Source organism: Sminthopsis crassicaudata, chromosome 3, assembly GCF_048593235.1.
Source record: "Sminthopsis crassicaudata isolate SCR6 chromosome 3, ASM4859323v1, whole genome shotgun sequence".
NCBI classification, from domain to species: domain Eukaryota; kingdom Metazoa; phylum Chordata; class Mammalia; order Dasyuromorphia; family Dasyuridae; genus Sminthopsis; species Sminthopsis crassicaudata.
In genome coordinates this window covers 28,011,209-28,024,203 of record NC_133619.1, presented here as the reverse complement: position 1 = coordinate 28,024,203, position 12,995 = coordinate 28,011,209, and the positions used below count along the sequence as shown (strand labels likewise).

Genomic DNA, 12,995 nt, shown 5'->3' with positions numbered 1-12,995 from the left:
AGAGATTCATTCCATCTTCCATCAGGCTCCTGGTGGCAGGCTCTCCTCCTACATTTTCTCTACTGAAACCAAGACTCTGAAAGGCCTCCAAGAAAGCTGCCCAGCATCGGGCAAGGACAAAATAAAGGATTTGGACTTTGACCCCTGGCTATTCTTGTGGTGATTACTCAGACTAAAACGAAGGCTGCTTCCAGAGACCCTAAGAAACCAAACCAGAGAACATTACATTAGAGAACTATTAAGCCCCATACTAAACTATATAACCATTGTCTCATCAATTTCATTTAGTACCTTGTAAGCATCCTTGTTTCAAGTTCAGAGTTCTGGCCCATAACATCTCCCGCTTTCTTTTGTTTTAGAACATAGGGCGGTCACACTCTCCCTGACTTCTCAAGGAGGTGAGAACCCCCAAAAAAGAAGGTGATCCCCTGAATTCTCAAAAAAGGGTGAAAACACCAAAAAAGAGGTGATCACCCCCTCCTTGATGTCACAGAAAGGGAGAGGAAAACCAAAGGAAGATGGGGAATCAAACCAAATTAGCGGGTTTCTGATGGGTCTCACTTGAAACAGACATAAATCCATCAATATGGGAGGTATTGCACATAATTACATAAATTATATAAGCACATAATAACACAGTGATGTGACAACATGAATCAACATGAAGAATTAAACCTGTCCATAAGTCCTAGAAACAGTCCAAAAGGAATCTATTGTCCATTACGTCATGTGTGGAGGGAATCCAATGACTCCTGCTGATTTTGAAGTCCTGTATCATGTCTTCTCATGTCTCAGAGAATCCAATGATTTCTGATGGTTTTCAAGTTCTGCAACAGTCATATCAACAATTTTTCATCTCAGGAAATCCAATGATTCCTGTTGGTTCTGAAGTTCTGTAAGTCTCATTACCAGCCATGCTCTTTCAGTGTCAGATTTTTTTTAGGTCTTCTGTGTTTCAGGGTTTTTCTCTTTTTTTCTGTCTCTCTCCAATAGACAAGGCAAATATGGCTCATTGGCACCCATCTGTTTCCTTCTCCCTCTGTAAAGATACAAGCAAACCCTTTCTCCCAATCAGTTAACCTATCTGGTCCCTTCTATTTACCACTTTTTAGATCTCTCCTCATTATCTGGCAATTACATTGGAGCTACTTGCACTGGACACTGCCCTTCTGTTGGGCTAAAAAGCCTATATTCTCTCCAGTTATAATCCCTTTCTGCTATCTGATTGCTTTTTGGCTGATTGATCATGTCATCCCTTTCTGCCATCTGATTGATTTTTGGCTGACTGATCACATCAGAGTTCTGAACTTCTAAAGACTCTCTGGGTGTAACCTCAGCTACCATCATTCCCCACCTGCTTTTTGTTTGATGTCTTGGAGCTGGGCCCCATCTCTTTTTTCCCTGAGTTGATACACAGTCTGAGGCCTAGTGGAAACCTCAGTTGCATTTTGGACATAGAGTTTTGGGTCTTATTTTCTCACCCTGTCCTCTCACTCTATCTCTTTGCCTACATTGAGCTTTCAGGTGTCCTATTTTTCCACATTGAAAGGAGGCTCTTGTCAGCCCCACGTTGAGTGCCAAAATGTAATGTTCTTATTTCGGTTTCCTTGGGGGTCTCTGGGGGCACCCTTCTTTTCAGTTCAGTAATCACCATAAGAGTAACCAGGAATTAAAATCCAAATCCTTTATTGTCTCTTTCAAAATCCTGTCTCCTTTCCTAGGGCCCAGTTAGTTTTCTTAAAGGCCTTCTGGAATCTTGGTTTCAGTGGAGAAAATGAAGGAGGAGAGCCTGTCAGGGGTGAATCTGTCTGAGCCCAAGGGCTTGTGCTTCAGCCTCCAGTCGGCTTGTCTTCCCTAGCTCTCTCTCCAAGCCTTTCAGTCCCCCAGGAGCCTAACTGACAATCGAATGAATCTCTCTCCTTGGTTCTGAGAGCTTAAGCTCCTGCCTCCAGTTCTCTTGTCTTCTCTGCCTCTCAATCTATATAGCTGAGGCTTCTAGCTTATATGCTCTACACTAAGTAAAAACCAATCATTATATCACTAGGAAATCATTATTTGTTGGAAGATTAAATCAATCATACTGAACTTAGAGAACTATTAAGCAACCTGGCAGGGCTTAGTGAGCTCCAAAAGAGATGATGGGTGTAAATCATCACCCACATTTGGCAAGCGTTCCATGTGAGAGAGCTGTCTTCAGCATAGTTACCATGTAGGCTCCTAGCACCTCCCAAACCACCTAGTCCAACCCCCTCATCCTGCAGATGAGGAAATCAGCTCAGAAAATGTCACGCAGACCCCGCAATATCACAGCTGGGAAGGCAACATCCCTTCCTTGGCGCTGTGCTGGGCACCCCACAAATGAGAGCCTTCTACCTCTTGCCACCTGCTGGATAGTTCCTACTTTCTACTGCAGTGAATTCCTAACCCTTGCCTCTCCTGTTCTCCTGTATCAATTCTGAGAGACAAGGCAAATGGCAAAGGAGGAGAAAGGAGAAAAACGTTTCAGCAAATCCCAGATTCCTTTTGCAGAGGCAGCTTCAGCCATTTCCAAGGGCAGCTTAGCCTCAGTCTCATGCAGGGGCTGTAGCATAGAGTAGTGACCAGCCTAGAGCACAGGGACCTCAGATGAAGGGTTTGTATGTTGCTTATGTTCTTTTTTTATTAAATTTTAAATTTTTAAATTTTAATTAAATTAAATTTTAAAAATTTAATTAAAATGTTTACTCTCAAAACCTATGCATAATTGGACCTTGTTGTTTAAGATACTTTAATACCTATACTTTAATATAATTTACTTCTTTTTTTATTTTATGTATTTAAAAACATTATTTGGAAGAGGGATCTTGGGCTTCACCAGACTAACAAAAGGGTCCAAACATGGAAACAAAAAATTTAAGCTGATCTAGAACTAGAAGCCATCCTGTCCACTTCCTTGTACAGATGAGGAAATCGAGATCAGGAAGATCAAGTGATATGCCAAGGTTCCACTGGTAATTAGTGACCCAGCTTGGTCATACAACCGTAGAGCTGGAAAGGACCTTCAAGGTCATCTAGGTCAATCCCTGAATCTCACAGATGAGGAGACACCGGGAGGCCAGGACTTGGCCATGTCACACAGGCAGTGAGCAGCAGCGGAAGGATATGAATCCAGTTCCTCTGTCTCCAGAGCCGTGCTCTCTCCAGAGGATCAGGTGCTAAATTAAAAGAGAAAATACTTTTCTCACAAAAGATGCTCTCAGGGGGAAGGGGCTATTGAAATAACCTGTTATCCTAAAGCCTCATCTCTCCCTCCCCCCTCTCTCTCTCTCTCTCTCTCTCTCTCTCTCTCTCTCTCTCTCTCTCTCTCTCTCTCTCTCTCTCTCTCTCTCTCTCTCTCTCTCTCTCTCTCTCTTTCTCTCTCTCGCTCTCGCTCTCTCTCTCGCTCTCTCGCTCTCTCTCACTTTCACTCTTTCTCTCTCTCTCTTGTTTTCTCTCTCACTTTCACTTTCTTTCTCGCTCTCTCGCTCTCTCTCTCTCTCTCTCTCTCTCTCTTCTCTCTCTCTCTCTCTCTCTCTCTCTTCTCTCTCTCTCTCTCTCTCTCTCTTTCTCTCTCTCGCTCTCGCTCTCTCTCTCGCTCTCTCGCTCTCTCTCACTTTCACTCTTTCTCTCTCTCTTGTTTTCTCTCTCACTTTCTCTCTCTCTCACTTTCTTTCTCGCTCTCTCGCTCTCTCTCTCTCTCTCTCTCTCTCTCTCTCTCTCTCTCTCGCTCTGTCTGTCTCTATTACTCTCTTGCTCTTTCTCTCTTGCTTTCTCTCTCAATCACTTTCTCTCTAGCTCTTGCACACTCCCTCACTTACTCTGCACGCTCCCTTGCTCCCTTGCTCTCTTGCTCTCTCTCTTGTTCTCTCTCTCACTTTCACTCTTTCTCTCTCTCTTGTTTTCTCTCTCACTTTCTCTCTCTCTCACTTTCTCTCTCGCTCTCTCGATCTGTCTGTCTGTCTCTCACTCTCTTGCTCTCTCTCTTGCTTTCTCTTTCAATCACTTTCTCTCACACTACCTCACTCGCTCTGTCTGGCACACTCCCTTGCTCACTCTCTCTCGTTCTCTCTTGTTCTCTCTTGCTCTTACTCTCTCTCTCTCTCTCTTTCTCTCTCTCTCTCTCTCTCTCTCTCTCTCTCTCTCTCTCTCTCTCTCTCTCTCTCTCTCTCTCCTCTCTCTCTCTCTCCTCTCTCTCTCTCTCTCTCTCTCTCTCTCCTCTCTGTCTCTCTATCACTTTCTGTCTCTGTCTCTGGCTCTTTCTCTCTCTGTCTCTCTCACTCTCTAGCTCTCTCTCTCCCGCTTTCTCTTTCATTCTCTCCCACTTGCTCTTGGTCTGTCTCTCTCACTCTCTCTCTCTCTCTCAATTGAACAATTGAGGTTAAGTGACTTTCCCAGGGTCACATTTAGGAAGTGTTAAATATCTGAGGGCCAGATTTGAACTCAGGTCCTCCTGACTTCAAGGCTATATATATATATGTATGTATGTATGTATGTATGTATGTATGTATGTATTTTTTTAAGGAAGGTGGTGAAGCTCCCTTCCAGATTCAAGCCTATAATTCAGCTTTTTTATTTGTAAAATGGGAGGGCTCACAGGCATTTACCACAAAGATTTTCTCTAATTTCTAAGACTTCCTCTCTCTTCCCCATCCTCCAAGCCAGCATTAGAAAGAGCAAATACCCAACAGAAAAGATGGAAGTGCTGTTTAAGAAGCAGCAGGCCACATCTGCAGATAATTAACTCTAGGATTCATTACCAATTAGGTCTATCAATCTCTGCTTACTTTGGCTCCTGGAAGGATGATTTCACTAGGGCTTTATGGAGAGTCAGATGAGACATTAGTGAGAAATTCAAGCTTGAAAAGGAATACTAACCATCCAAAAGAGGTCAGGATTTCTCAATTGCCCAGGGCAGCAAAAACAGGCTGAACCTTCTGGGTCCTGGGCACCCTGTAGAACGGAATGCCAGCAGGTTAAGGAGCAGCAAAGAAATGGGGACTTCCTTGGCAAAGGAGAGGTGGGGATGGTGAGACTGGGCCAAGGGGCAGAGCTGGCAGCTAGCGGCCCTTTCATTCATGTTGGGGATCCTCATAAAGCCATCCTAACTCAATGCAAGAGGTAGAAAATGAACATTTACTGAGTTGTGTGTGTGTGTATTTGTTTTTTCCAATCGGATCGTGGCTCTGAGATGAAAGGAGCAACATCCGATACCATCTGTGTCTTTCCCTTCAGGTATGCTTATTTACTTTGGATATGGCATATGGAACAGCACGCTAGAAATCAGTGCCAGGGAAGAGGCCTTGCACCAGAGCACCTACCAGCGCTACGACGTGGACGACCCCTTCTCCGTGGAGGATGGTTTCTCCTACGGCCCAGAGATCGAGGGCCAGCAGGACTGGGCAGGCGCAGCAGCTGAAGACAAAGGCTTCTATTACCAGCAGATGTCAGAGGCAAAGGAAAACAGCCGGACAAGTAGCAAACCGAAAAGCAAAGGCAAACACAAACAGAACTCGGAGGCTCTGATTGCAAATGATGAGTTAGATTACTCACCAGAGTAGGATTGAATAAATAAAGGGTGGAAGAGATGATTATGGGCAAGATAACCTGGGGGTTAGGAGGTAAAGGCTTTCTCGGCTCTCATTTTGCAATCGTCCCATAAGTCAGTCCCTCAAATCATAGCCTGTACCTTGCTATTTCCCTCTTCAAGATGATTCTGTAAAAAAGGTTTAACCTGAACCCTATAATTGACCCTCTTCTTCCATCCTCCCCTTCCCTCCCAACTAGTGCAAAACCAAACCCAATAAGTCTGCCGGAGAATCTCTCTTCATCATAACTGTCAAAAGTGATCTGAATGACAGTTTCTGACCCTTTTACTTTAGCGGTTGGCTCAGAGGTTCTTTAGGGCCCTGTTGAGACACTAAGAAGCATAGAACAAGCTCCCTGGGCAGCCCAATGCTTCCATCCCAATGAGAGAGGTGCCAAAGCTGGTGGGTGAATGACAAGTCACCGGATTCGGCCCATCCTCTGAATCAGGGAGGGCACAGTCCTTTCAGCTAAGAGTCCCTCGCCACAGCTGAACCGGTGCAAACAAGTTAGCTGTCATTTTCTCAGCAAGGAATAGTGTGTCCTGAAAGCTCACGAATTGAATTCTTGGACAAGCTAGGTGCCTCTTTGTGTTTACTAAGGGACTTCACCCACATGCACCAATGGACCAATCAAAGATCAATGAATCCAAACACATCCCCCGATGGCCCAAGTCTGCAGTGACGGAGCCATGTAAAATAAGTGACATGGTACCATAAGTTTTCAATGGGCTTCAGGGCAAAAAAAATCCAAAGAGCATGGGCAGAAATCACGTGAGCCACTTCCTTTGCAGTCTGCGGCATTCCTTGCTGCTATGAATTTGAAATCCATGGAAGCCTTTGCTTTCAGAATAAGCTCAAGATATCTGCCCAAAACAAAGATTTTAAAGAAAAGGCAAAGACAGTTTCAATCTCACAGGACTCGGTGAAAAATTAAACCAAATTTGTATCATCATTGGATAAAGGTCTTAACAAATAGATACCCAACTTGTAAGATCTCCCAGAAAAATCTTTTCCATTTTAAAAAATAACAAATTGTGCAGTATTTGGGTATATCTAAGCATTTGACTAGTGGGTGCTATTCTGAAAAATGCTGACATATGGCTAGTCGGATAATAGCATTACACAAGCCTCCATCCCACCTCAGAACCAGCTGATCTATGGGGTACACACCTACAGACCAGTGCTCTCTTCCAGTACATTTCCCCAAACTGAAGCCCTGGGGAGGGGAAAGCTCTCACCAGATACTAGATCTGGGCTTTACAAAATAAAAATCAAATTTCCCCACACACACTCCTATTCCAAACAAAGTAGTCTTGGAATTTTAAAATCAACACATAACTAATTGGGAATTCTCTCCTTAGGTTATGGGCTGCCTCTCCCTCAGGCTTCACTGTTCCTTGCATGCGAGTTCAAACAAAACTGTTTCACATATTGCTTTCAGCTAAAATCTTTGTAAGACTGATCCCAGAAAAGGGGAAGGGGAGTTTTTTCTTCATCCTGCCGGTTTCCTGACTCCATTGAGCAACAATATGCCCTGGTCCCTCCCCTTCAAAACACCTGGGCTTTGTGTTCTCAGCCTCCAAGTTTGCTTTGGGATGATGGTGCAGAGACAGCTACCCTGGACAGGGACAGGGGGAGCAGAGCCAGGGTTATCTCGAATAGAAAGGCCAGAGCATCCCATCTCAGCTGATCATCACTATAGCCAAAACATGGACTTAACAGGTAGAGCAACCCTTCAAAATACAAGAAAGCGCCACAGTGCATGAGTAGCTATAATGCTCCCTGAACTTATAACTACTCCTTTAAAGCAAAAATCCTTTGTGATTCTTGTTTTGAAACTTTGGTTGCCTGTTGGTTTAGGATGCTGACCTCCAATCAACAATATTGTTTTTCTCTCATCTGAACTCCTTACCCTTAGGAGACAGTACCTGACCTGAAAGGAAGAGGAATTTGAAAAAGCAGATGGGTAATGAAATTCATGTTTTTTATGTTTATTTTGCACACTGGAAAGAGATAAACATTGGTAAACTTTATGAGGAGGGAGGAGAAGGTGATGGATTTATTTTAAGACTCATCAACCTTCTCTTGTTTGAATAAGTCCAATTCCATTTTAGATCAGCTCAGAATCTGGAAGGAAAAGTAATTATGAATTAGCATCATAGCAGGAGAAAAATGGTGGGGAAGAATAGCAAAAATCGTAATGTAGAAAGTAGAGGTTGGCAGAGGTTTGGTAGATGGTTCTGTCACTAGTAGTATTCCACAGTTCCATTCAACAAGCATTTGTTAATCACCTACTATGTGCAAGGCACTGTTGATACATGCTAGGGTTACAATACAAAATAAAAAGTAGCCATTTCCTCAAGGATCAGGTATTCAGCAAGAAAATCATTGAAGTAGAAACTTAGAGGACACAAAGTCCAATCCTTTCATTTTATAGATGAAAGAACTGAGGCTCTCAGAGACATTCCTATTATCATAGGATAATAGACATAAAGCTGGAAGGGGCTTGAGAAGCCATCTAGTCTAACTCTAGTCTAACTCACTCTACAGATGAGGAAGTGAGGCTCAGAGGTATTCCTAAATTGTGAGAAGCCATCTAGTCTAACTCACTTATTCTACAAATGAGGAACTGAGGCTCAGAGATATTCCTAAATTGTTGGATAATAGATATAGAGCTGGAAGGGACCTGAGAGGCTATTTAGTCTGACCTACTCGTTTTATAGAAGAAACTGAAACCCAGGGAGGCTGTGATTTTTCCAAAGTCACAAAAGTAATAAACTTCAGGTTCAGAATTTGAATGCAGATCCTCCAATTCCCAGTGGATCATTGAAATTCCCTGATAATCCTCAAATCTCATTTTATTCCATCATTCCATGAAATATTTTACTGAACTCAATTCATAGTTCAGTAAATATTTATTAAGTACATACTATATGTACTTAGCAGTACATATAAGTACTATATGGCACTAGAGTGACAAGGATGAAAAGATCTGTCCTCCAGAAGCTTAGTGAAATAATTAGGAGATAGAAAGTCTCTGGATCCGTGGTCCTTCATTAACCCTGTGACTGACTGGCTTGGATTCCATTTCCTGAAGTGTTTCCTTGCCAGTTGTATCCCTCTGGAGACTCTGTTGGTAGTGCCATAACAGCTGACTGTCAAAAGGTAGAAAGAAAGGAAGATGTCAGTGGCTCACATAACCCTTCAGTTAGGTATTCTACTCCTGACTTACTCAGCATTGTATGAGAATTCCCCTTTTCTAACAACTGAACTGGTTTTTGGTTTTTTGTGGCTGTTGTTTTTTAATCAGACCAGTCTATTTACTATGCTTAAAGTAGAATTCAATGATCTAAAGGAGCTCTAGCATCATTTGTATCCCATTTCCTAAATGTGCTGACTCAAATAGTCCGCTTCCATTCAATACACCAAGAGGGACCAAAACCATAAAATTCATGGGATACAAATTTGAAATTAAATATTTGATCAAAAGCATTGAGAGAAATCAATGAACACATCTGTACTTTTTAGAGCTTCTGTTTAGGTATAAAAAAGAAACCAACAAATTTAGAATTTCTTACAACATACCAGTCATCCAAAATTGTGCTGGAAAAGAATGCTGAGAGAAATCTCATAACTGATACCATATCTGATAAGGGCAGAAAATGAATTTGACAACTTCTTTACACTAGACCTGGATGCTAGAAAAATTCTGTCTTCAGCTATGGTTTCCTGGCCTTTTTTTAACATGAGCTTTCATTATGTATGACCTGTTGATGTTTATAAATACATAATGAATCACAGAAAACCCTCAGGGTTCCCTAACAGAAGGAAGGGGTCAGAAATATGCCCTTTTTAAATAGTGCATGCTGATATTGCCATGTCCTACTTTTGGTGTCACCACAAATTAGCATGTCTAAAAGCATGAACTATTCAATTTTTCCATTTCATTAAGATATAAGCTCTCAGAGACATAGACTGGCTTCTTCATTTGTGTCTGATACACAGTGCTCACTTAAAAAAATGTTTGTTGATCGACTGACTGATTTATTGGGCACCCCAACAGAAATCATAAACAAAGGCATAGGTATATGACATATGTTATTCTTTTAATCCAAAAGAAACCTATAAGTCATAAGACTAAAGATAATCTTGTATTGTTATTTGGTCTATATGGCAAAAAAAATATTATTATTATTATAAGCAACTTTTTCCGATTGGGTCATTCTAAATTAATGAGAATCTAAGGGATAGGAATAGATTGGACCTGTAATCTCATTATTATATGGAATTGTTGAATAAAGAAATTCTCTCTGCCAAAGAATAATGGCTGAAACTTTTGGTCTTAGAGTTGCTTAAAGAACTAACAGGTTAAGTGACATAGCCAGTATGTGTCAGAAGTTATACTTGAACTAGCAGAGTCTGGAACCAGCTCTGTGCCCATTATACAACACTGCCTCTCATTCATGCCTATTTTCTAAATTAATAAAAAAAAATTATGGACGATTTCTTCCAGTGTCCATTTTAACTACCTAAAAGCTCCCTTAGCAGTTGTCACATGTGTTTCCAAATGCTGCTGAAGCTGCTTGATTGGCCAGATAAGGCTTATCTCTAATTAAGAAATCCATTGGTTTATGAAACCTCAAGGTGCTGAGATTGTTTCTACTGACTTTAGTACATTGTTTCTGTATAAACCAAATGGAAACTCCTACAGACACTATCCCCATGCTCTCCTAGAAATGTTGGACACAAGTGACATAATTCAGAACACATTTGGCTACATTTATGAGTCAGCTCCTTGCCTGTACTCCTTTCAGGGGTAAGTGTGATCTCCCAAGGTCTTGTAACCAATGTGGGTCAGAAGCAAGATTTTAACCTAGGTTTTTCTGGCCCTGAGTCCAACTTTCTTTCTCTAGTCAAATCAAGTTGAGTCAGTCAATCGAGTCAATAAGCATTTATTAAGTATCTATTGTGTGCCAGGTTTTGGGAATCCAAAGAAAAGCAAAAAAAAATCCATATTCTTAAAGATTTCACTGCCTGCTGAGGAAAAAAAACATGGAAACAACTGTATCAACAAGATATAGAAGGCAAGTTACCTCTAATGTTGTTACAATATTTTATTTCCTTTGAAAATTCATAAGAAAGGTTACTCACATTTTCCTTTCCTATATGAGGCACTGTATTTATTTATTTGTTTGTTTAGGTGAGGGAGTGATAGGGATTAGTGTAGATCATTCTCAAACTCCTTCCACAAACTGGTAACTCCCTTGGGGCTGTTGGGTTGAAGGCTTGCCTGGAGACACTGAGGGTCAGGCAGTTTGCCCAGGGTCACATAGCTAGTGTCTGTCAGATATGACTAGGCCTTCCTCACTCCAAAGGCGGCCCTCTGTCCATTTTGTCATGCTGCCTCTCGTTTTCTTAAAAAGAAAAAAGGTCTCCTCACTTTTCTTGGTCCTCCTGAGAAACCCAAGGAAGGTATCTTTGACTCTTTTGTTTTTTCCTCTAAAAAATAGGCCTCCTTTCTCTTCTTAGCTCTCAAGTTCCAGAAGATAAAAAAGTACTATCCTTATTCTTGCCTTAGTTTAGGGAAGTTTGTGGGGTTTGCCTGAAATTGACATCTATTCTGCTGTCAACTCACATGGTGTAGAAGCCATAAACAGTGTTCTAGATGGATGGAGAAAAGATGGCCTGGAAGTTCTCCCTCTAAGGAAATCATCCATGAATTCCATTACAGAGAAGTGAGACATTCTAGAGCTTATTTATGATCATTATAATCCCTCAAATGCAGGAATTCTGAAAAGTTTTTTGTGTCATAGACTCTTTAGCAATCTGATGAAGCCCGTGGATTTCTTCTGAGATCATGCTTATTGCCTAGATTCGCAACTGAATGAAATCTAAATCAGAGGTTAGTGAAAATAAAGCTATATTTCACCTATATTTCACCCATCCAAGTTCACAGACCTCCCCTGAAATCTATCCACCCCTTCTTTAGGGATGCGGGAGTCTCTGATCTTTGGAAAGGCCAAGGAAAGTGACAGAGCACTATTCAGAACTAGAAAATAACCCAATTGGAGGATCCTTCACCTCTCTGAACCCTTCCCCACCAGTTGTGTTCATGGGTACCATTTGCACGAGCAAGGATGTTGGCAGTGAACCTAAGAGTCATTTGATTTTCCCAGGAAGTATGATCTTTGCTGAATCCTTTTAATTTTAATGTACAGGTCAGGCACGAGTCCCCTTATGGTGGATCCTGGGAGCTGACTGTGCTCATGCCTCCCCTGACAAATAGCAAGGAAAAGCTAAATTGAGGAGGAATCCCAAGCTCCCATCTTCCAAAGCAAACACGCTCTTTGGTTGCTGATCATAAATACCTCAACTGTTTTTGCTTATGTAAGCAACTCCCTAAGGTTTGCAGAGGACATCCCTGGTCCTTATTCCACTTGGTCACAACTGTCTGATGATGAAATTCAACTTCTAGCTTTCTCACTGTGGAAAATATAAGAGAAAAATCACTGTTTGGTTCGTATTTGATGTTATAAATACAGCTTGTAAATTCTATTGACTTTTCGTTTTGTTTGGTCCTTGAGAAGTACAACTTACTTTCTGCAGATGGTATTTTCTGGTGTCCATTCTCTGATGTTTTGGTTATGAAATTGCTGTATTTGCTTTTAAAAGTGTTCCTTTTTGTGGTTTTCAATTCCCATTGGTGCACCATACAATGGGGTGTTGTTGTGTGTTATGAAGAAAGAAAAAAAAATATATGCAGATATATATTATGGAGTGGAATTTATGTTCCGATGACTGTAGTGTTAATATTATATTGACTTATTGAGAATCTGGGGAAATTCTAAACTTAACAAAATGTGTCTATTTTAATAAATATATAAAGCTTTATTGTGTGCCTTTACATTAAAAATGGGTTTATTAAAAGACTCAGGAAGAGAAGTGTCTTGCTATAAATTTCCAGAGCAATGTCAAACTTTTACACAGATATTTAAGCCAAACCAACAACAAAAATAGAGGAACTTTCCCAATCTGATTTTGCTAAGCTTAACCAATAACAAAACTCTGATCATTTTTTTTGATCCTCAAATGAAAATTAAGAAATGAAATCTGCCTTAAATGCAGAGGAAAACTGATTTGTTCCAGTAACAGAAGATAACATAACAGAGCTAGGTCTTCTGACTCCAAACCCAAAACTCTCTTCACTGCACCCTGCTGTTATGATTAAGGATAAGAATAGGAATCAATGGATAGTTAGACTGACAGGTGTCATTTCTACCAAGCAGAGCAACAAATTTAAAGAAGAAAATGTGAGGGTGAAAAAAATGAAGGCTATTTTCCCCATGAGTAGTGAATGAAAAGAACTCATTATCTAGAGAGAGCTAAGAATCA

The 12,995-nt window shown here is 41.1% G+C and overlaps 1 protein-coding gene across 1 annotated transcript in view; it reads left to right on the top strand.

The window, feature by feature from the left end:
• SLC7A14 (solute carrier family 7 member 14) overlaps positions 1-12,542 on the top strand; it is a 139,307-nt gene extending 126,765 nt beyond the window's left edge. The window contains 1 exon segment of the mRNA XM_074298184.1: positions 5,251-12,542. Coding sequence (XP_074154285.1) covers positions 5,251-5,576 — 326 coding nt within the window. The 3' untranslated portion in view covers positions 5,577-12,542.
• The last annotated feature ends 453 nt before the right edge of the window (positions 12,543-12,995 follow it).